Genomic DNA, 22,356 nt, shown 5'->3' on the forward strand with positions numbered 1-22,356 from the left:
ATAGTACTGCCGGGCAACATGCAATAAGAAAACTACGGTACTCGCCAATCTGGTAGTGAATATTCACCCGGGCTGAATGCAATCAGCCCGGGTACATAAAGATTCCTCGTCTGTTTAATTGTACACTAACAAGAAGAATATCCGGATGCAAAAGCAACCGTCCATCAGATCAGAACCAAGACCACCCTACCCACGCACCGACAAACACCTAGAAGCAGACCATAGCCCGCAGTGTGCTAAACCAAGGAAAGAAACGCAGAAGTAAACCGTAGCAAGCAAGCGCCTTCGTACATAACCGATCAAGCCCTGACCTCTCAAGTCTAGGACATCTCGTCCGCGTCCGGGTGGTGCGAGTGCTCGTTATCCGAGGCATGGAAGGCATCGCCGAACGCGGAGTTGTCCAGGTCGGGCAAGTCGAGGCCGTCATTTTGCTCGGTGTATGCGGCTAGCGCGTCGCCGGCGCTGTCGATGTTGGTGAAGTCGTCGAAGTTGGTGCAGTCGAGATTGGCGTCGCCGGCGCCGGCGGCCACATTTGCAGCCTTGTTGTCATTATTGACCATCACCCAGTCACCATGTTCGGCAGCATGACCGCCACCAGCGAGTTGATCGCCCAGATCCATATCCACGTCACCGGAGATCTCGGTGCCGGGGATGGGCTGTGCAGATGCTACTCCATTGGCGTTCACAGCAGGCCGCCCGAACTGGTGCAGGAGGTGAGAGCCGGCCTGGTCGATCACCATGTCATTTGTGAACGACTCGGGCTGATCTTTCTGTTCCGGTTCGATCTTCTCCAGCAAGCCACCTTTCTCCACGCACGAAACCTTGGGCTCGGGCATAATCTGCTTCTTCCAGGCAGCCTCCACATCACGAACCACATCGTCAACCTTGTACTTGGCCTTCTCTTCCAGGTAGTCCAGCTGCGGGGTTTCGCCCTCCTCGTTGGGAATAATGATCCGGCCCTCCAATCGCCACACCTCCGTGCCACTTTCGGTTGGGTCTGCAGCAGCATCACGAAGACGCAGCTCTGCGTCCTTGAAGAGTGAGCTGCGGTTAAAGCGTTCCATCCGGCGGGCATGTTGCTTCTTCAGCTTTTCAATCTCAGCAGTCATATCAGCAACCCTTTTTGCGACACGGTCCGCAAACTCCTCTGCCTTGGCGGGTTCTAGCTTGGTGGCATCCGGAGCGTCGGCCGCCTGGCCTTCGCCGCCCGCCGGTGCATCAAAGAACCCGGATGTCAGCGATTCTAGCTCCCCCTTGCGGCCAAGGCCAAGAGAGACGGGTGTAATCTGTGAGATGGCATACGGGGATGCGAATATTTCTTCCATCCACCCGTGGTGCTGCACATATCGCATCTTGCTGACCTCGCGCGGAGTCAAAAGATCCATCACATCACCGCTCGATACATCTTCATCCTCGAGGGCAAAGTCGGCCGCGGCCGCGGCCATCGCTGTTGATGAGGCCCGGTGTGGGCGTTGCGCTTTACTCTGGGCTGCCGGAGGCGGCACTGCGCCTGCGTGAGCCTGGGGCGGGTAGAAACCAGGCCGTCCCTGTTGCGTACTCTGATAGGCGGCCTGAGGTTGGGAAAAGCCCTGAGGAGCCATCTGGGGTGGAAAATTGATAGTTGGCCAATTATTCCGGTCGTGAAGGAGGAATTCTTTGCGAGCAAGCTGGCCCTGGCTCTGCAGGTAGCGTCGCTGAGCCAACATATTCTGCACTTGGGGCGTAACCGGAATGCGAGTCGCAGCGATGTGATCTTGCTGAGGTGCGCGGGAATAGTGGACAATCCACAAGGACGGGTCGGGCTGGGGAGCATTTGGAATTTTGGAGGAGACAATGCGATAGCGCTTGCGGCAGTGGCTGGCCACGTTTTCGTTCGGAGGGTGGTAACCGCTGCGGTGGAGGAACATCTCCACCATCTGTTTCATTTTGTATTAGGTTTCTGGGTCGTTTCCGCGGGGTTTGGGTACTAGGAGGGGGCCATCGTACATATCCTCGGGATTCAAAGGTGAAAGCCTGCTCCGCATCGGCCCAGATATAACCGTCGCTGGCGAAGTTGTTGCCCAGATGCGCAAGAGGCTGCCAAGTCATCATCACAGTACCATCCTGTGGGCCGTCCAGGAAGGTCCAATGCATGGGTTGCGACTGGCAGATCCGGGGCGCGCTCAGCAGGTATTCCACCGCCGTCTCGGTCGGCATCATGTGCATGTTAGGGTAGCGATTCCGCGAGACAAGGTGCATGTGTGGGATCTATGATGGAGGCGACCAGGTTAGCTTTGAATTCCAAGCCATCTCATCCCATCTAGACACCGTGCAAGGACATGTTGACAGGGTTGGGGGGCTGCCTACCAACTGCCCGGGGATACGGGATGCTGGATCGTCCATCTTGGCCACGCCCGTTTGCGGGTACCAGATCTAGTCAATTGAATCGCGAGAATTTTTCGATACGGCCGTGGGGCTCAATGGGGATGTGACCGATGGGGGAAGGCGGCGACCGCGGATCTGATGAGGGCTGATGGAGCTCCTGGCAACGCGACGCGGAGGATTTTAGATGCAGTGCGGGAGGCGGAAGACACCCACTACGCATGACACCTGAGGCCCTGATTTCCCGCCAGCTACACCCACTGGTTCACATGTACCCAATAATACATTATCCAAGAGACAAAGCTGGACCGTCAAATCCTGGACATTTTTGATGTCACAGGCTTCAAACTTTTAAGGAGCCACTATAGATCGGTAAGATTGTAATATTATAAAGTGTTGTTTCATTCGTTATTCTATGCTACCGCTATATCCCTGTCTTCATCATGTTGTTTATTGCTACTTCGAGGACATTGGGGATATCAGAAGTCTACGGGAATTAATAAGGGATTGATAACTCGCTATGTCTCTTGTGGTCATGAGCAGATCTGCTAATACCCTCTATTGCGCTACAAAAACAAATAGGGGCCGCTATGGTTGTCTCACAACAACTTCCTTATTGGTAATATCCGAAGAAACTAAGGTGGATAAATGATGATATATTATCAGAGATAAACTAGACTGATGAAATAATAGGTATCCTCTCTCCTATCACCAATCAGGTCTCCTCTGCTTAATCCCGAAGTATCTTATCCAATATAATAATAAGGTCAACTTGAACAAAATGATGGTATCTAGTAACTAAACTCTATTAAACTAAATACTATTTATATAGGCTAGTAAGAGAGATATCTAACAGGATAGTTATTATTAGATAGATTAGTAATAATAGTAGAACTCGGGGGGAAGACGTATTGAAGGGTTATCCTATCTAGATAGGTATTTCGTACCTATCTAGCTAATACTAAGCTATTATAGAGCCTAAGTTCATATATAAACCAGATTTAGATATAAAAATATAAGAAAAGTAAGCACTCGATAAATAAGCCTATTCTTATTTTAAGTTACTACTCTATATATTATGATAAACTCTAATAAACCTTATAGTAGTAGACTCTTATATAGAACTTACTCTTCTTTAGTAGTCGCTTAGTGGCTACGCTGTCACCGCATAATGCCCACTCCCTGCTCCCCTAAAACCCGCTGCTCCCTCCGCTCAAGCTGCGACGGTGGTGTTGGATGCAAGCAGAGGCGGATCTCCACCAGGAGTGCCACTATGATTTTTGATAGGCAGGACAAAAGCTGCCACACAAGGAGGACGAAAAGCAGCGCCAGGCCGGCCAAGACCATGTTTCCAATGTTTATGGACTCGATAATTTTAATGAAAGCCTGCTCTAAGGCAGCATGCAGGCCGGTGGGACGGCCGCCTGTTTTGTTAGAATTTTGGACGTAGATAATGGTTGTTCAGGGGTTGGGGGATGAAGCTCGGCGGGGTTGTAGTCCATTTGTTGGACTTTTAGACGTACATGATGGTTATTCAGGGGATGGGGGATGGCTGGTGGAAGTGGTTTTGTAAGTCACGAGCAGCGACTGATAGGGAAAGCATTCTTTGTAATATAATGATAATAATGACGATGATACCCTATTGATCCCATATAGCCTTACTAGTGTTGTATAGCTACGTAGGCGCTTCCTCTGGTGGAAGCAAGAGCATTTTAAACGCTAGCCTCGCGCATGAAATAGTAGATTATAAGAAAACGGGGTCTTGCTATATTAAATCCCCTAAAACCTATGTAATAATAGTAACTAAACGCCTATTGTGTATCCTCTGACTTTGTTCTCTACTGATTGAGGTTTAGTATTAGATTATATCTTAACTTGGCAATATAGTCTTCCGCGATCTCTTGGTGAGTTGTGGTTTTGCCGTTCCTTGTATCTATTGACTTCACCACCTATATCCTTGCTAAGTTGTCCTAGTGGTTTGTTATATTTGCCCTCTAGAGGCTCTAGCTCGATTTCGACATCCTGAAACTATCCTAGAAGGCCTGGACATTTTTCATGTCACTGGTTTCAAACTTCCAAGGAGCCACTGAATATCGGTCAAATTGTAATCTTATAAAGTGTTGTTTCATCCATCAATCAGTCAATAGGGCTTTTAGCCAATTGCGTGTTTCTCTAATTCCCGTCTGAGCAATCTAGCAAATGGGGGTGTGCCCTGTTTATAGATACAAAAGCCGACCTTCAACAACTCCTCGGCACGTAAGTATACCGAAAACATGTATGCCTCGAGCACTCTAACGCTATAACGGCTATTACTCATGTTTGTTATATCAAACTCGGGTTGAAATCGCTTCTTTTCTTTCTCGGTCAATGCGAATCCGCGAGCCTGATTGCAACAACCACAATAAATCGTGCAATGTCCCCAACCCTTCAGCCTGTCATGGGCTGGTGGCTTTTCACTGCAACATTTACAGCTTCGACCACAGCAGCCGCCTCGCCTTGCGCAGTCATTGCGGAGCCAGTCACTGATTAGATGCCAAGCGGGCTGGCTGTGTAGCGACAAATAGCTCTTTATGAGAACATCGAGGAGACATTCCTGTTCAAGAACATACTGCTCTGTGCTGAGATAACCGTACTTCCGATTCAAGTCGGCCAAGTTGTCATTTAATGTCTGTACTTGTTTCTTGTCTTCGGGTTCAAAACTCATCATAAGTCGACGAATTTCCTCTTTGACAGATTGCTCACGTCGAACAGTCTCTGCTAGTTGGATGTTGACTTCGATGATAGATTGCCCCCATTTGTAAATTGTGTCCCACTTCTTGCTTGTTGTATGGTTGAAATACTGGTCGGAGCGTTCTTTCTGGGCTAATTTCCACCCTTCAGAGCCGGGTGGATATTCTGTTTGGTTGTTGCCCGTACTCTCTGGCTTGGATTTTATGAGGCCTTTAAGTCCCTTCATCTTTTTATCCCGTAGATTATCAGAGAGCTAGAAAGGCTCCATTCACCATAGAGATTTGCGAGTTCCTGCAGCTGGATTGGGATGGAAAAGTGGTTGCAGAAGAGGGTGATTCTCATTCTCACGCTGGGTAACTGACACTTTATGACAAGGATTCGAGGGCCTCCAACACAAATTGAGTGTCGGTGTCATCATGCGTTCCCGAATGGGGCTTGGTCCAATTCCTATGCAAGAAAGGGCACACGATATCCTAAAACGTGTCGGGCGACTTGGGCCAGTTCGTGATCCATCGGATTTACGAGCATGTCCGGGCCCTTCGATCGATGCCTCACAACTCGCAAATACCCACGTACGACACAATTCCGGTTGAGATCTGTTGGATCCTATACATGCGGTCGTTCCTAGCAACGAGTCCGCCGACGTTGAAGCTAAGCTGGCGGCGATAGGAGGTATGGAGATTGGAGGAGGGGTAGTGGAGCGGAGTAACTATCCGCTGGTAAATCGGCGACCGCCCTTTTACATTAACAACTGGACCCTCCTCACCTCAATCGCCAAGCGCCGTGTGCGGCGGCATATCAAAGGACGGTGGGCATAATAGTCGGCGTGGGAAACACCTAGCAAGCTAAACGAGCGACTAGTAAAAGCGCTAGACAAGAAGGTGCTACGGTTATTCGAGTCCCTCTCGAAGCTACATATATATTCTATCCTAATCTAGATACGGTATATATATCGTATTGAACTATTTTTCATTCAAAATAGACGTGGTCGAATTAGATAAGTAATCCTATAGTGAATGGTCTTGAAAACTGACGTATATCCTACTATAGTACCTATTGTACGCTAATCTAAGAAAGGTTAATAATAGAAAAGATCTAGGTATAGATAGATCTTGGTAGCTCGGCGGACAGATTACGACGCAATGGTATTAGATTTGGAGGCCACCCACTACGTGGCCGAATTTATACTACGAATAGGATTTGATGGCGTACTGCCGATCAGACCAAAGGAAGTAGTGCAAATGAGATAAACAAAACAAATAGGACAAATGAAATGGCAGAAAAGAAAGCTAGTCAGTCACCGTCCCCGCGATCCAACGTTCCCGCGGCTGCTATTTAGTGTTGGTGAGGAGAGCTCCAACGCTGCGATCAAAAAGCCTCATCATCAGCACCACGCCATATACACCCATGGTCTCAAACAGTCACGTCCCAGCTATGTGACCCTCCAACAGCCAATAACCCCTTTGGCCTACATCACCAAGCCGATCATCGTCCCTGCTTCCTTCTACCGGCATACACCCGAGTCACCGAGTCCTGAATTACCAGATTACCGATTCGTCGCGGTACACCACTGCTCGGTTTGAATACTGGCAGGCCTGAATCACCAGGTTCTCAAATCACCAAGTTAGGCGATCGCAACACTCCGCATGAATCCTCCGCATACTCACGGCCTTTGCCGCTTTTGCTCTTGGTAGAAACCACGGGAGCAGACCGAGATCCTAGCAGTGCCCCTGGTTATGTGTCCTATCCGTCTGGAAGGATCGCTGCCCTAGAATTTGCCGATTGATGTGGCCTTCTCAAGAATCCTCCTGTTCAATAACCCCTGTCGCCGCTAGGTCAACATAACGGAACTGGTCGACAAGTCTCGTCGAGAGTATACACTAAGTAAGGATTGGTCTTGCTGGAAGCTATTAGAGAAGCTCGTCGGTGCCCTGATGCGTTATACCCGCCTCTACTAGGCTTCCTCTTATCTTCTGCCTCACCTCCTACAGTAGTAGGCATTCTAGCAAAATATAGGCGACAGTTTGATTCCCCAAGTTGTAGTCACATCTTGGTTAGTCTCTATTATTGATTTTTGATAGGTAACCGGCCAAACCTATCTTGCTAGTACGTAGTTAGATCAAAACTAACGATGTGGCCTTTTATAGGGTCTCCTAATAGGCTATATACATTTTGTTTGGCTATCCGATCAATCGTTTTATCGACCATGCGCCCCTCTTCTTCTACTACAAGGCCTCCTAATTCTGTTTTGCCCGCTGTCGGATACGTCGCTTGACCGCTAATGCAAGGATAATATACCGGTTCTAGTAGTGATTAGGGTGATCGGGAGTAGTGATCTCGGCTAGGGTAGCTCCCTTCGCTGTCGCATCGGCTTTTTCGTTTCCTAGTATTCCTTTATGAGCCGGGATCTAGCGAAATTGACCTGATGACCTTAGTCGGTTAGGTTCGGAAGATGCTAAATTACCGGGATAAGGTAGACCTAGCCTGAAGGCGTCCGTAGCCGTCGGAGGGCTAGTAGCTTATTTTATCTACCAATCTATGCTTCCCCTATACCCCTGCTTTTGTTATGTTATTTATCGCTTCTTCGAGGACATTGGGGCTACTAGAAGACTGTAGAATATAAGAAGGCTTGCTAACTTGCTATATCTGCTATGGTTATGAGTAGATCTGCCAATACCCTCTATCTTGCTACCTAAAATACTGTACGCCGCTATAGTAGTCCCAAGATGACTTCCTTATTAGCAATATCTGAAGAGACTGTTAGGTAGATGAATGATGGTCCATTATCAGGACAAACTAAAATAATGAATAAGGTGCTGGTCATTATAACCAAGCTGCCTGGGTAATAATAAAACAGGCTTCAGCTCTCACATCAAGTGTCTCTCAGAATATAATAATATCAACACGAACAAAACAATGGTATCTGGTGCTTTCAATTCTAATGGACCTCATGTTAGCAGACACTCACACAGAACACACTTGACCCTCACACAGAACTCACTTCACTCCTCACACAGCACTCGCACCACCATCACCATCATCACCACCACCACCACTACCAACACCACCACCGTTTTCTGCGTCGCGTTTGGACGCCAGCGCGTCCCGCGCGAGTCTCCTATATTATCAAGTAGCAGTCAGTCAAATATTCTTGCTTCAGCTCCACCATGATCACCTATGCCACAGGTAAAACAGTGTGATAGGACAGGACAGAATCACACAGAGACAGCAAAAGGGAACAGACCAAGATAGGATGCAATATAGATATAATAGTATATTCGTATAAGATTACCTGCTGTCTTGTTAACTTACTTTTTACGGACGTAGATGGAAATGTCCTCTACCGGGAGAGTCACCATGGCAGAGAAAAACTGGTTGGAACAGTTGTAGAGAACCAGGAGGAAAATCACAGCCAGGCCAACCACTACTGTATTCCCAAGGCAAATGGACTTGACCAGCTGAGTCAAAGTCTGAGTCAATGCAGTGTCCTGCACTGGAGCCACACTTGGTAGACTGGTGGAGATGGCTGTTTGGGAGGCATTTTGCACGTAAGAAGCTTGGAGCTCAGTCATGCTTTTTCTGAATAAACCATATTGTCAGCATACTGCCTGCTCACTTGAGAATAGTTCAATCCCAACAAAGTTCATTCAACTCACTTTGCAACAGTGTGATGAGTGAAATGGTTTTCTCGATGATTGTGCCCAGGGGAGGGTGGGGAATGGCTGGGTGGCATTGTTTTTGCAAGTCAAGGGCAGCAACTAAGGAAAGCACGCTCTAGATTTGTCCCGGAAGGCGCAAATTTGCCGCATAACATCTGCATACTAAGGAACCCCATCTTGGCACTGACTTTCCCGGGCTTCCTCCCAGACCCGCACGGTCTTGTCGAGTCCACAACTGACTAGCATGCGCGTGCCATGCTTGAGCTTGCCCGTGTGCACACCTACAACGACATCGGTGTGACCCTCGATTCGCTGGAGAATTTTCTTGCTGACTATGTCCCAGCAGAGGATGGCACCGTCCTCGCTGCCGCTCACGGCGAAAGCCAAAGGCGGATTATGTTTGACGTCCGACGGACCGTAGTATCCAAAGCAGCCCGACAAACTGTACTTTTTGTTGACATGGCCCTGGAAGGTTTTGATCACGCGGCTCTCAACGTAGTTCCACATGCGCACGCATCCGTCCAGAGTCCATGCTAGAATGTATTTCCCATTGGGAGAAAATTTGACGCAAGTCGCAGGTGGATTGTCTTCGTGCACGAGGGTCCTTAGGCACTGGCCGCTATGCGTGTCCCAGACACGGACAAGCCCATCCAGTGCACAGGAAACGATCAGGGTGCCATCGTGGACGACATCGATGCCGGCGACCGGGTCGGAGTGAGCGGGGAGGGAGCGCATAACACGTGCTCGGCGTACGTCCCATATGAAGACAGCTTCATCGTAGGAGCCGCTGACGAGAATATTACCCTTGGGTGCGAATGCGATTTGGTAAACGTAGTTGTGGTGGCCTTCAAATGTCTTCGTGTGGGCTCGGCCCTGTAACAGACATATGGTTAGCCTTGGCTAGCTTTGCAGGGGGCTGCAGGGTGGAGGTGGGTGCTCTTACAGTGTTGACGTTCCAGAACCTAATTGTCTTGTCATCGGAGCCGGACGCAATCCACTGCCCATCAGGGCTCCAGGCAAGCGTAGAGATACCGGCAAGGTGGCCCTCAAATGTGTAGATCAACTGGCCGGTCAAGGTGTCCCAGACCTTAATGGCAGCATCGGCACCTGAAGCGAATGCAAGTTAGTCACTGACCTCGCACGAGCAAGGAACAAAAGATTTACCTCCACTTGCAATCATCGAGCAATCCGGCGAGAACTGCACCGCAGACACGCTGCGCAAATGGCCCCGAAGCACAAACTTCTCCTTGTAGTTCAGTCGCTCGGGCTTGTGAGGTGCCTCAACTGAAGGGACAGGTGTGGGAGACCGGTCAGACATGTTGTCATGCATAGGGACGTCGGTCTCGTCGCCGTTATGCATCCTGTCCTCCGAAAGAGCATCAGACTCGCCATGGGATTGTTCATTGCTGCTCGAATCGGCGGGACGGTTGATCGGTGAAGGGCTGCGGCGACTGCGCGAGCTGCGCCAGTACTCATCGGCATCGACAGCTAGTTCATCAGGACTATCTGACTCTCTGTATAGTCTCTCCTGGTGGTTAGGGCGTTGTGGCGTGAAATTCTTCTGTGCCGTCCAGCTGGCTCGTCGGCGCTCGGTATCTTGGTGATTGGAGCCCGCAGCCAATTCGTCCGACGACGACTCCACGGGCGACTGGGCACGGGCATCTCGCGTACGGGTTCTAGGGCGCGCACTATCCATGAGGGAATCGAGGAGAAGAACCGCGAATAATCTCCAGACAAACGCGCCGTGCGGTTTGATCACAGCTGCGCGAAAAGAAAATCAAGCGCGCGTGTCCGCAGGCGGTGAGCACGACTGCCGCCCATTTACATCACCGATCGACAGGTGACAGCTCCCATCAATTGTTGCGAGCCAGTTGAACCTCCCACAGCAGTGCTCGGCCCCCAATGGCCTCCTCACTTCCCCCCAACGAGCCTCCAACTCACATTCGAATCCTGACACTCAATTGCTGGGGTCTGAAGTTCATCGCCAAATATCGCCATGAACGTCTTTTCGAGATAGGGCGGCAGCTCGCGCTGGCGAACCCGCCGCCAGAGATAGTGGGCCTTCAGGAGTGCTGGACGCAGCAGGACTATGAGAGCATTCGGGACCAGACTCGACATATACTTCCCTATGGCAAATTTTATTTCGGAGGGATCTTTGGTGCCGGTCTGGCCATTTTATCAAAATGGCCCATCGAGGAGAGCAGCATGTATGGATACCCGCTAAACGGCCGTCCAACGGCTTTCTTCCGCGGCGACTGGTTCGTGGGGAAAGGCGTCGCCTGTGCCAGAGTCCGATTTGGTCCTGGGGTTGCTGATGTCGCGGAGGTCTTCTGCACACACCTACATGCGCCGTATGAGCGCGAGCCGAACGACTCCTATCTATGCCACCGCACTGCTCAGGCATGGGAGATCTCCAAGCTGATGCGTGGTGCTGCTGAGCGTGGGCATCTAGTTATTGGCCTGGGAGACTTCAACATGCTGCCCTCGTCCTTCGCCCACCGGCTGATCTCCGCCCAGAGCCCTGTCCGCGACGTCTGGCGCGAGCTACACCCGGACTCCTCCGTCGGCGCAGCCATTGACGCTGTCGAAAAAGCCCGCAATCGGCCAATCCCCTCGGCTGAATTCAATCTGATTGAGAATGGCGCTACTTGTGACGGTGCCTTCAATACCTGGCGCTGGTCCAAAGCTCACCAGAAACAACTCGACAAGGGTGACGATGTGGCTGTGGACAAGGATGCCCCAGATGCTCGTGCCAAACGTCTGGATTATATCTTTGTCGGCGACGGTGGCTATGCACCGGATTTCCCTCCACCACGCTGGTCCGTCGAGTCCGCAAAGGTCAGCATGACCGAGCGCCATCCCACTCTCCGCTGCTCCTTGAGCGACCACTTCGCCGTCGAGGCTGTCATTACTCGCTCCTCTACGGCGGAAGTACCTTCGCCTTCAAACCTGGCCCAGCCAGCTCACGCGCCCAGCGAACCGCCGCTTGAAAGTATTTCCTCCACCTCCATCTCACCAAATACCGCTCTGTCTCCGCAGACGTACGACCACATCATCGACATGATTCATACCTACGTGCTTCGCGAGCGGTCACAGCGCCGCTGGCGTCTCGCACACTTCCTTGCGTCTGTGGTGATCTCCATCGGATGCATGATTGGCGTGTGGTGGGTCGGCAGCCGCACGTACATCGGGTTCATATTGATCTTGGTCAGCACACTGAACTTTGGTGCTGGCATTCTAGATGGTCTGATTGGTGGATTATTCGTTTCAAGTGAGCTACGTGCCCTAAAGGAGTTTGAGTGGGAAGTTCAGAATGCGAAAAGCTTGGTTGTTGCTGCAGAGAGGAAGAAGACTGCATGATCCGTTTTCTGATGCTTGCAAGCTCATCATCACGCTCACGACCTTCAAATATTGTATTATATCATCACCTCTAATATATGTTTACTGCCGGCCTGATGCCAACCGGTTTCCTTATTGCACAATTTCTAGCTGGACGCTACTGTAGTTCACACCAGACCTTTTAGCCAATCTACAAAGTCAACAAAGGGAACCCGTAAGCTCCAAATCTTAGCAGCAAATAACGAGTGTGGAGTGCATTGTCATATCAAATAGCAAAGAGCCAGCTTAACCCTCCATTCATATCCCGTTTTTGTCTTGGTCATCATCAAAGACAGGTTCGAGTAACCGATTTTACTCGGCGCACTCGCGCTGACGCTCATCAAAGACGCTCAGCGCCTCCTCGGCAGCCTTAACACCGCTCATGACCATAGCACCGAAGGTCGGGCCCATGCGGTTGAAGCCGTCAATCTCAGACAGCTCCATACCACCAATGATCAGGCCCTTAGCAACCTCACGGGTGTTCTTGACGATGGCGTCTTCGGCGGCGTTCATATCCAGACCGCGCATTCCACCGAGCTTGTCGATAGCGTTCATGGAGACGAGACGCTTCGCACAGAACGCGCCGAAGGGGCCGTCGTGGCCGGTGGTGCTGATGATGACGGGCGCGTTGATGGTGTTGGGGTCCATGCAGGAGTGGTCGTCGTGGTGCAGGGTGACCAGGGTCCAGTTGACGACCACACCGGCGAGGCGCACATTGTCTCCATCTGGGCGGGTGATCAGGTCCTCGACACAGGTGGCGTTGAAGAGCTTGACGTTCGGGAAGGCCAGCACACGCGACAGCAGGGTCGAGGTGAACAACGCGGCGTGCTTGACGACCACGAAGTTGGGGTTGTTGGGCTCCTCCTCGAAGGGCACGCCCAGCTCGTTGAGGAAGGCGTCTGCGGGACGGCGCAGGACCATGGCGGAGAAGAGCTGGCCACCAAGCCAGGCACCACCACCTGGAAGTTCGGTCAGCATGTTTGCCTGGCTGTCTCAAGAGTAGTGCCAAATGGACTAACCTGGAGACACGGAAGCCTCAAGAATGGCGATCTTCAGGTCCGGACGGGCCTTAGCCAGCACGTACGCAGTGCTGAGACCACAGGAGCCAGCGCCGACGATGACAACGTCGCTCTCGGCGTAGTTGTCCAGATCTTGGAAGTAGCGCCGGGTCATGGCGCGCGAGACCTGGCTCTCGCGGATCGGCGCAAACTTGAACTCATCCCACTTGCCGCCGAACTGCTCCAGAAGCTTGCTCTGGCCCTGGCCGGTCAGGGTGGTGGAGACCGTCTCGGGGACGATCACCTTACCCTTGATGCCGGTGGGGGCAACAGTAGGCTCGTAGATAGCAGCGGGGGGAGACATAGTGGGTTAGGGATCAAGTCCGGAGATTGACTTGAGGGTCTTTGTTAGTTTGCTACTCCTATTGGGGGGTAAAGGGGAAGGCATGATCCTTTCGCTGGTATTATCCAGATATCAAGTTTTGACCGTATAATCTCAGAACGAACCCACGCCGATGGCAATCTCGACTTCCAGCTAGCGAGGTAGTTGGCTACCAAGGCTTGAGAAGAGAGTGCCACCGCCATGAGAACGAACACCGGTGCACGCCCAGAAGTTACCTGAGATACCTTGATCCCTAAGAGATAATATACCCAGCCAAAGCGTAACCATGGCTTCCTAATCGGATGGGAGGAGGCGGTATGTACTTGACCGATTGGGATCTAACAAAGGTCAGCGCTGCCACACAAGAGTCTGGGGTCCGTAGTTACTGGTAGCTTGGAAGCTTGATTGGCGAAGATGGGTAGCTGGAAGAAGCTGAGAGTGAGAGAAATAGAGAGAGAGAGAGGAAAAAGTGTATGTGAGGAGGGGCAGGGCAACCTTATATGTCACGACCCCGCCCTCAGCACCTTAGCTTTAAGTTTGTGTCATCGCCTCCGAATCTCGCCGGTCGGTGAGTGGAGAAAGGATTGTTGATGGCATAATGACGTCTCTGATTCGCTTGTCTCAACCTTTAGCTTTTTGAGTTGAAAGCCTTTGTGCTTCGCACGGTTGGCGGGTGAGCTACCCTCCCACGGAGAAAGGGTAGGACTACAAGTAATCCAGATAGAGGAATTTCTGCAAGTCGGTCATTGGAAAATCAAAGAGAGTCGTCAAATTCCCCAGAACCGTCAATATCTACGAAGGCGATGCAAAGGTGTCGCCATGACCAAGACCGATAATAAGCGCCCACTTGCAGGCATCGGAATACTGTGCTCCGTGAGTCCGGGGCAGCGGTTCCGACACCGGCCACCCAGCTGTTTCTCGCCAAGGAGGGTAACTATCTGAAAATTCAAAAGGAAGTTCATTGGCATGTCTAATTACATGTAATGCGTGACGCTGTACGTTCCTTCCTCGCTAGCGAGCTCCCACATCAAATCATCTAGATCCTGACATCATACAAAATCATCTAAGCGGGGAGCTGAGGTGTCTGTGGAGCTCACGAAGAAATGAGAGCGAACGACACAGGGCTATGAAACCTCGCTAGCCTTACACTTATTTTATAGCACGTTCCGGAAGCTGGCACCGTAATTGTCCTCTGCTGCGACCTCGGATTTGGTTGGGTCTGCTTCAACCCTCGGCCCATACTTCTTGTCGAGCTGGCGATTCTCCCACACGAGCAAGAAGCGAAGACACAAGGCCAGCAGCGTGGTGAAGAACATGAATGCCGCACATATCGACATTCCTTTGATGAATCGCGGGGCTTGGTTGTCGGGGAATACATTGGTTCCTAGGAACGGGCCGCACTGACCGATGATATTGAGCAGGATGATGCCTCCGCCCCGGCGGGTATCAGAGCCCTGGTTGTCTGGAACACAGAAACGAGGTCAGCGAACAACTGATCGCGTGATGGGACAGATCATCGCACGGGAAAGTGGAAGGGAAGATGACTCACTCAGAACCCACGGCAGGATATTGGCGATCGACGGGAAGACTCCACAGGCGGCAAGGAATACGCCGAAATATCGCACGCCCACCGACTTGCAGGTGGCACACAGAAGGTACCCCACACCGCCGATCGCTGATAATCCTGCGATCATCAATCCGCGCTGCTGGATGCGATCCGCCACCCAGGTGGTCGCAATCGTGCAGAGGAAAGAGGCGAAGAACGGAGGTGCGGTGAGGCCCTGCGCGTTGATGGCCGTGAAGCCCATCTCTTTGAGGATGGTGGGCAGGAAGACGGGCAGAGACGAGAAGCTCACATTGCAGCTGAAGTACATCAACTGGAAGAAAGAGAACGCGAAAAGAATCAGCACATCGACTATTTGATCGGTATATTGGATGGGAATACGAACCGCAGTGAACCAGGCCTTGGCGTCCAAAAGTGTCTCCAACAGTTCCTTCCATTGGATCTTGCCCGCACGCTCTGCGTCGCCTGATTGCTGCAGCGCGCGCATGCGAGCAACCTCCTTTTCTTCCTCAGTCAAGAACTTCGCCGACGATGGTTTGTCCGGAACATAAAACCATGCCAAGATCGCAGCAGCGCAGACAGGCAGGCCCTCGACAAGGAACAAGAGTCGCCAATTGGCCAAGGCGGAGTGGCCCGAGGTGATACCGTAGGCAAGCGCACCCGCAAAGGTGTTAGCCAGCGGAGCGGCCGACAAGAACAGACCGCAGCGGAGACCCAACTCGTGGCGGCGGTAGAAGAACGACAACAGATAGGGCACTCCGGGTCCAAACCCGGCCTCAAAGATACCCATCAGAAACCGTAGGGCCATCATACCCTGCCAGTTCTTCACCCCCGCTTGGCACGTTGCGACCAAACCCCTATCATGCGAGTCAGTGCAATCCATACAGAATTCCCCCTTCCATGAAGATCGTCTCCACGTGGAGGACGCGCATACCAGGAGAATACAACAAAGGCGGCCCATTGGTGCGGCTTGACGATCTTCCACATCAGCGCCTGGAACTCGAATACCGTGTACGAGATGTAGAAGATTGTCAGCAGCCATGAGTACCGGTTGCCTGTGAGGTTGAGGTCTTCTGCCATGCCGGCAATTTTGGCATTGCTAAGCCCATCGGTCAGTACATCGGTTCATATCGAGTTCCAAGATTGTCCCAGACGAACCCAATGTTGCTTCGGTCGAGAAAAGCAAGTAGGTCTAGTCGCATACTCCTAATCAGCATGCGGTCTTCTCTTCCTTGTCACTTGCCAAAGACCATTGGGTGAAAAAAATGTAATGCATACAGAAAAAGCCCATGAGCGTGGGAACGTGCCAGTCCAGCTTTCTTAACACTCGCCGCTCCAATTCCGGGTCGATCGTCGTAGCATTCATGGCGAGAGGCTGTACAGGCCCGCTCTCTTGATGAGCGGGCACCGTCTTCTCGAGATCCTGGTCGGGTGCTCTTGAGATCTCATCCTCTGGCGCGTCCTTTTTGCCAAAGAAACCCATGGTGGCGTGTATAGGGGGCCAAACGAACCGCCGGAGGGGGGGAAAGAATAGGTAGAAGGGAGACGAACACTCGGACTCCATCCGAGGCCTCGGGGGCAAACCGTGACTTATAGTCTGTGGTCTGTGGGGTAGCCAGCGAAAAAGGACGGGGGCGCGGTCGCAATCGCAAAGCGACTGATCGCCTCTTCGGCTGGGGTGGTGGCTTGCGGGAGTATCGATTGGTCCAGGACCAGCCGACTAGGGGGCCCTACACTTCCCAGTTTAAAGCCGGAGGCGTCGAATCTCCAAGGCGCCCCCACCTTTTCCAGGCGGGGGATCCAATCGAGTGGGTTGGTGCGGAGGGAGTGCGAAAGCTTGGGTGGAGCCCCAAAGCTTGCCCGGATTCATCACCCCCGCCCGCGAGGTGACATCCGACTGCGGTCGTCATGCCGGTAAAAGTGCTCGGCCACCGGTCTTCCCTGCCGATGCGGGGAAGGAGGGCCCGCATGGTAGAAGAGGCTGATCTTTCTTCTCCCTTACTAAGGACAAAGGGGGCCTTGAGCGTATCCGTGCTTCTGGGAGGGGCAGATACAGAATCTGAGAACCATAGTTGGCAGATGATCCTGATTTAAAGTAGGAGAAAGTTAGGGCAGAAAAGTCAGTGGAGCTACAGTCGGCCCCTCAAAGGTTTGAAATAGTGACACGAACAAAGTCCAAGATTTAATGGTTTAACTTTCTTTTTGACCCTCTTGCTGCATATCTCTCCAAAGCACTACCCCACACGTTTGATTGGAAATCTGCGGGGTGGTTTGAGCATTTGAAGTGCAACTGTACATAGATAATACTCGAAGATACGTCAATATACGTGAGGTAGTCCTAGGCCCGCAATATCGCTACCTCTTCTATTACTTAACTCCAGTGGCACCGCGATCAATTTCAGAACTAGCTATCTGAGAGATTGAGCTCAGTCCTCAAGTAAATGAGTAAATGACTGTGAACTGTGTAGATTTCTATAGGCCTTCGTAATCAATACTCATCAGACAAGTAACACTAGGGATGTGCACGACGAGAATCCTGACGAAACTCCCGAGTAGCAGTCAGCCAACGTAGAGTTCCGTTAGAATGGCGAAGTGTTTCGATCATATTCAAAAAAAAAAAGTAAAATTATGTGGCGGCCTATCTCTCCATTAATCTATATACAGTCTATATGTAAATGTGAATTCAAAAACATCCCCTCGCCCGCTCCAGCCAAAACAAGGTTTAAATGAGTGCAATCTATTCCGCCTTCTTGGATGCCTTAGTCCTGAGCTTCATCAGGCCAAATACAAGGGCGTAGCCAGAGAAGGCAAAAATAACAGTAATTGCTGCGTCTCTCCACCCAACATAGTAATGGCGGGTGTTCAAAATTTTCAGATAATCGCTTCCAGTGGTGAATTCACACACCTTGCAGCCTGAGGTAGCATCTGGGTTGAGCAAGTTGGTGCCCTTGCCCGCCCCACTCAAGAAACCAGCCAGATACTGGCCACAGGTGCCATTCACTGGATCAAAGACCGCATACTCTTCCTCCATGCAGGTAACCTTTTGTCCCCAGAGGCCGAACGTTAACATGCCATTGACAACGTAGGTGAACGGGTTGAGGTAGTACAACCAATATTTCCAGAAGGAAGTCAACTGATCGTAGGGCACCATTACGCCAGTGAACAGGAGCAAGAGGTTGATGATCAGCGGGTTGACAAGTGCCGCAAAAGTTGGGTTGGGCGCATAGGCGGCAATGAACTGGCCAATGCCGGTGTAAATGAACTCGTAGATCAACATCATGAAAAAGATAGATCCGGAACGGTCGGAAGCATGGGGCAAGGTCCAGACGGGCCAGTACCAGCAAAAAAAGTAGAGAACTGCACAGATGCAGAGATATGGGATCTCCGAAACGATAAGCCCGGTGACGAATGCAATCCAGGAATACATCTTCGACTTCTTCTCACGGGCATCGTAAATGTCGCGGCGCTGAATGAACAGAGGCTGAAGTTGATTGATGACACCTGGTGCGACGAAGACAAAATTAAAGATAGTGAACATCTTGAGCTGCAAAGCGGTCACGCTGGAGCCAGGTCTGTAGAAAGAGAAGCCGTTCAATAATGCCGAAATGAGGTGGAGCGAAAACTTGTTGTTAATATAGGCCGTATTGCGGAAGAGCGAGACGTTCATCCTCATCGTGACAATTTTGATCTGCTCCCAGAGAGGCGTCGAAAACTCATAGTTATCATTGGAAGTTCCTGGAGGCTTGCTGGCGGCATCTTCGATCATTCTATCCAATTCAGTGATCATCTGATGCTGTTCAGGAGACTCGAGCCAGATTTGGTGCCAATCTTTATCCTTGACTTCTGGGACACCACCCGTCACAACGTCAATCATGAACTCGGCGGGATTAGCATCCTGAGGACAGATCGCACCGTATTTGCCGAAATATTGCTTGATCGTGGCGGCGTTGTCGCCGATATCGCCGAAATAGACCGTCTTTCCACCCTTCGCAAGGAGAAGGAGGGTGTCGAACTGGGCAAATAGCTGGGCGGAAGGCTGATGGATTGTCACGAGGACTGCTTGGCCAACATCTGCGAGTTTCCGGAGGAATCGGACGGTATTGTAGGCCGATTGGCCATCCAAGCCAGAGGTAGGCTCATCCAAAAAGATCAGAATACTGGGCTTTGAGACGAGCTCCACTCCGATAGTCACACGTTTGCGCTGCTCAACCGAGAGGCCATTGCCCACAGAGCCAATAAGAGTGTCGGCTAGGTCATGGAGTTCCAAAAGATCAATGATTGCATCAACGTATTTGAGTTTCTCTTCTTTCGGGGTGTCCCGGGATTGGCGGAGGAGTGCTGAAAATTCCAGGGCTTCTCTCACAGTGGCATACGACTCATGAACATCCAGTTGCTCGCAGTACCCTGCCATTCGCTGGAACGACACCGGTAACTCACGGCCGTCAACTAGAACGGAACCATTGATGGTACCATCGGTCTTGCGTTGCGCGAGCACATCAAGCAAGGTTGTTTTGCCAGCTCCAGAAGAACCCATGAGAGCCCCAAGCATACCGGGCTTGACCCATCCATTGATTTTATCCAGGAGGACTCTGTCTCCAGTGGGTGTTTTGACCGTATACGTGAGGTTCTTCCAGGTGAAAATAGACGTATTGCGAACAAGGTTGCCATTGTCGACCTGAACTGGTTCGCCTGTGTTCGCCTGGGCTTTCTCTGTCTCGTTGCGCTGGGACTCCTCATCGGTACCAGATTGGTGCTTCTTGAGATTCTCGCGTGGTATAAGTAGAGCGGAACCCGAGGCGGCCCCAGACTTCCAGCGGCATGTGCAGATGATTGTCATGACAGCAAAAAAGGCCCACCAGCCCCAGACGACTCCGAAGTTTCGCCACATCTGAGAGTGCTTATAGTGGAGAGATAGGAGGTATTGATCTCCAGTCACGTAATCCGCGCCGGTGAGAGCACCGCCAACTCCAGCGCAGGATTTATGGCCAGATTCAACATTCTCGTAGCCTGGGCCACTGGGAATAAGGTTCCTGCCAACACAGTCGATGTGTTGACCATGAAATTCGTTGGATAATCCGACCTGGAATGCATAGGCGAACGGATTCAGGTAGTACAGCTCAACGAACCAATTCTTGATCCCCGGCTTTGGGATCATGTATCCTGCGTACATAATGAGTGCTTTGACTGCGGTACCACTGATCTTGGACGCGGCTTCAAAAGTACTGAACGCGGCTCCAATACATCTGAAAAGGGCAGTGATGCACTATCGCCAGTTAGTCTTAAATTGACGGATTCAGGGAGACTTAAGGAATTCTTACCAGAGTTGTCGAGAAAAGGATAGCCCAGAAGATGAAAAAAGATTCCGCGGTATGCTTCAACCCAACCATCCAGTAGATCACGACCGAGAAAATCGTAGACTGAAAGAGCAACACAGGGAAATCCGCTGTGATCTGGCCCAGGCAAAATGCAGCCGGGTGGTACATCCCAAAAGATTTGTGCTTCGTCAAAATTGGACGCCCCTTGAAAGATTCAGTGACTTCAGACATCGCGACGATACAGTTGTATAACAATGCAAAGAAAATGGCACCGCCCTTGGTGAAAAGGCCCTCCGAAGTGACTGGAGCGTTGTAGAAGCAAGATCCAGCGATCAATGCCATGCAACACGACAAAACCTGTCTGATCAGGAACGTGCTTTTCTCACCCCAAAGAATTTGGTACTGTCTGATCGTGCAAGACATGAGCTGGGCCCAGAAGCTAATGGTCAAATCACTGTCTTTGGGCAGACGTGTAGACTTCCCCCATGCGACGGATTCTTTGAATGCTTCAGTACGCTCGGAAGCAAGGTCAGTGTCGGGATAGCCGTACAGAGAAATCTCATGCTTGTATGTCGCCGAGTTCTGGTACTCGGTCAAAATGGCGTCGGCTGTTCTAGGGAATCTGTTTTCCCAACCAGGCCTGATTTTTCGCTCAGTCGGAACGGTTACACCCGTTAAAAAGTCACCTAGAGCAGGGTCAGTATCTCCATATAACCGTTACCGCAACGATATAAGTATCATACCAGTGTTTACACCGTCAGTGTATTCGAATCCCAGATTTTCCATGAATGGTCTGGCTTCCGACGCAGGGCCATAATAGATCTGTTTTCCTTCATCGAGAACAAGAACCTTGTCGAAAAGATTATAGATTCCATTTCCGGCTTGATATAGGGTCACGATCGTGGAGAGGCCCTGCACGTCGGTCATAGCACGAAGGGCCTTCGCCCATTCCAAGGCCGTAGAGGCATCGAGACCCCTTGTAGAGTTGTCCCAGCAATACACTGAACCTTTCGTTGCGAGGCACTCAATAATGGATACACGCTTTCGTTCACCACCACTGACGCCTCGAACGAACTCATTGCCGACTTTCGTATCAGCCGTATGGGAAATCCCCATGGACTCCAGAAGGAACTGTTTGGTCTCTGCGGTGTATTCGGCAACACTCTTGGCTCCCGCAGGAAGGTGAAATGGGACCTTGAGTCGAGTGGCAAAATCCATGGTTTGGCCGACCGTCAACCGAGGGTAAAACAGCTCCTCTTCCGTATTCATCACAATTTGCCCGTGATAATTTTGTGCTTCGTCGGGCGTCATGCTTCCAAAACGCACATCTCCAGTGATCTTCCTATATCCTTCGCGGCGATTGGAAAGCATCTTGAGAAGAGTAGTGCATCCGGATCCAGGCCGTCCGAGAACGAGTAGCATTTCACCAGGTTTAACACATCCATGGCTGTCCGATAAGATACTCTTGAGTGGTGGTTTGCGGCGGACATCTTTAATGAGTTGAGGAACGTTGAACTGGGAGATCATGTTCTCTTTGACGGCTGCTTCGGCGGCCAAAACTTCCACTGACAGATTCTGCCAAGTGACTCCCAGCTCGCGCCTTTTAAAGCCAGCTGCTTCATCACGCTCGGCATTCCGAATCACCTGTGGTGTCATCCTCCATTGTAGACTGCTCTTGGGAGGTGACGCAATAGATAGAGGATTGGTCAAGGTGTCGGCGCTGCTGGCTTCTCGGAGGTTTATATCGGGGACAGTGAGGATGTCGAGGTATTTTCCATGTTTCGCTTCGGTGGCCGTTGCGGGTGGTGAATTATTGTCAGATTCTTGGTATGGCTCCATGATAGAAGAGATTGGATGCTTCTGAGAATCCTTCTGTTTGCATTTGGGACAGAGATATTGATATAATATAACACGACTATCTTCCGAATTAGAGATTATTCAACAGGGAACCGCCGCGGTGTAGATCCAC

The 22,356-nt window shown here is 51.1% G+C and overlaps 8 protein-coding genes across 8 annotated transcripts; 1 reads left to right on the forward strand and 7 right to left on the reverse strand.

Moving 5' to 3' along the window:
* Positions 1 to 320: 320 nt before the first annotated feature.
* Positions 321 to 2,382, reverse strand: N7482_007813 (uncharacterized protein; the record flags this gene model as incomplete). The annotated part of the gene is made up of 3 exons (XM_056689937.1): positions 321 to 1,916; positions 1,987 to 2,247; positions 2,347 to 2,382. 3 exons carry the CDS (start codon positions 2,380 to 2,382, stop codon positions 321 to 323), a joined length of 1,893 nt encoding a protein of 630 aa, XP_056542366.1.
* A 2,505-nt stretch (positions 2,383 to 4,887) lies between these two features.
* N7482_007814 (uncharacterized protein) lies at positions 4,888 to 5,317 on the reverse strand (the record flags this gene model as incomplete). Its single annotated transcript, XM_056689938.1, has 2 exons — positions 4,888 to 4,903; positions 4,971 to 5,317. 2 exons carry the CDS (start codon positions 5,315 to 5,317, stop codon positions 4,888 to 4,890), a joined length of 363 nt encoding a protein of 120 aa, XP_056542367.1.
* Positions 5,318 to 8,100: 2,783 nt separating this feature from the next.
* Positions 8,101 to 8,663, reverse strand: N7482_007815 (uncharacterized protein; the record flags this gene model as incomplete). The annotated part of the gene is made up of 2 exons (XM_056689939.1): positions 8,101 to 8,209; positions 8,404 to 8,663. The coding sequence occupies 2 exons, from the start codon at positions 8,661 to 8,663 to the stop codon at positions 8,101 to 8,103; spliced, it is 369 nt and encodes a 122-aa protein (XP_056542368.1).
* Positions 8,664 to 8,912: 249 nt separating this feature from the next.
* N7482_007816 (WD40 repeat domain-containing protein) lies at positions 8,913 to 10,446 on the reverse strand (the record flags this gene model as incomplete). Its single annotated transcript, XM_056689940.1, has 3 exons — positions 8,913 to 9,623; positions 9,694 to 9,857; positions 9,915 to 10,446. 3 exons carry the CDS (start codon positions 10,444 to 10,446, stop codon positions 8,913 to 8,915), a joined length of 1,407 nt encoding a protein of 468 aa, XP_056542369.1.
* A 206-nt stretch (positions 10,447 to 10,652) lies between these two features.
* On the forward strand, positions 10,653 to 12,110 carry N7482_007817 (inositol phosphosphingolipid phospholipase; the record flags this gene model as incomplete). Its single annotated transcript, XM_056689941.1, has 1 exon — positions 10,653 to 12,110. The coding sequence occupies one exon, from the start codon at positions 10,653 to 10,655 to the stop codon at positions 12,108 to 12,110; it is 1,458 nt and encodes a 485-aa protein (XP_056542370.1).
* Positions 12,111 to 12,440: 330 nt separating this feature from the next.
* Positions 12,441 to 13,490, reverse strand: thiA (thiamine thiazole synthase; the record flags this gene model as incomplete). The annotated part of the gene is made up of 2 exons (XM_056689942.1): positions 12,441 to 13,087; positions 13,148 to 13,490. 2 exons carry the CDS (start codon positions 13,488 to 13,490, stop codon positions 12,441 to 12,443), a joined length of 990 nt encoding a protein of 329 aa, XP_056542371.1.
* A 1,172-nt stretch (positions 13,491 to 14,662) lies between these two features.
* N7482_007819 (putative MFS transporter) lies at positions 14,663 to 16,555 on the reverse strand (the record flags this gene model as incomplete). The annotated part of the gene is made up of 5 exons (XM_056689943.1): positions 14,663 to 14,970; positions 15,058 to 15,929; positions 16,007 to 16,171; positions 16,231 to 16,264; positions 16,351 to 16,555. 5 exons carry the CDS (start codon positions 16,553 to 16,555, stop codon positions 14,663 to 14,665), a joined length of 1,584 nt encoding a protein of 527 aa, XP_056542372.1.
* Positions 16,556 to 17,809: 1,254 nt separating this feature from the next.
* On the reverse strand, positions 17,810 to 22,301 carry N7482_007820 (uncharacterized protein; the record flags this gene model as incomplete). Its single annotated transcript, XM_056689944.1, has 3 exons — positions 17,810 to 20,335; positions 20,391 to 21,073; positions 21,131 to 22,301. Coding segments are annotated over 3 exons (4,380 nt in total), but the record flags the coding sequence as incomplete, so codon positions are not given.
* Between the last annotated feature and the right edge of the window lie 55 nt (positions 22,302 to 22,356).

Source organism: Penicillium canariense (assembly GCF_028826845.1).
Source record: "Penicillium canariense strain IBT 26290 chromosome Unknown utg000004l_segment0_segment0, whole genome shotgun sequence".
In the NCBI taxonomy this organism is placed as follows: domain Eukaryota; kingdom Fungi; phylum Ascomycota; class Eurotiomycetes; order Eurotiales; family Aspergillaceae; genus Penicillium; species Penicillium canariense.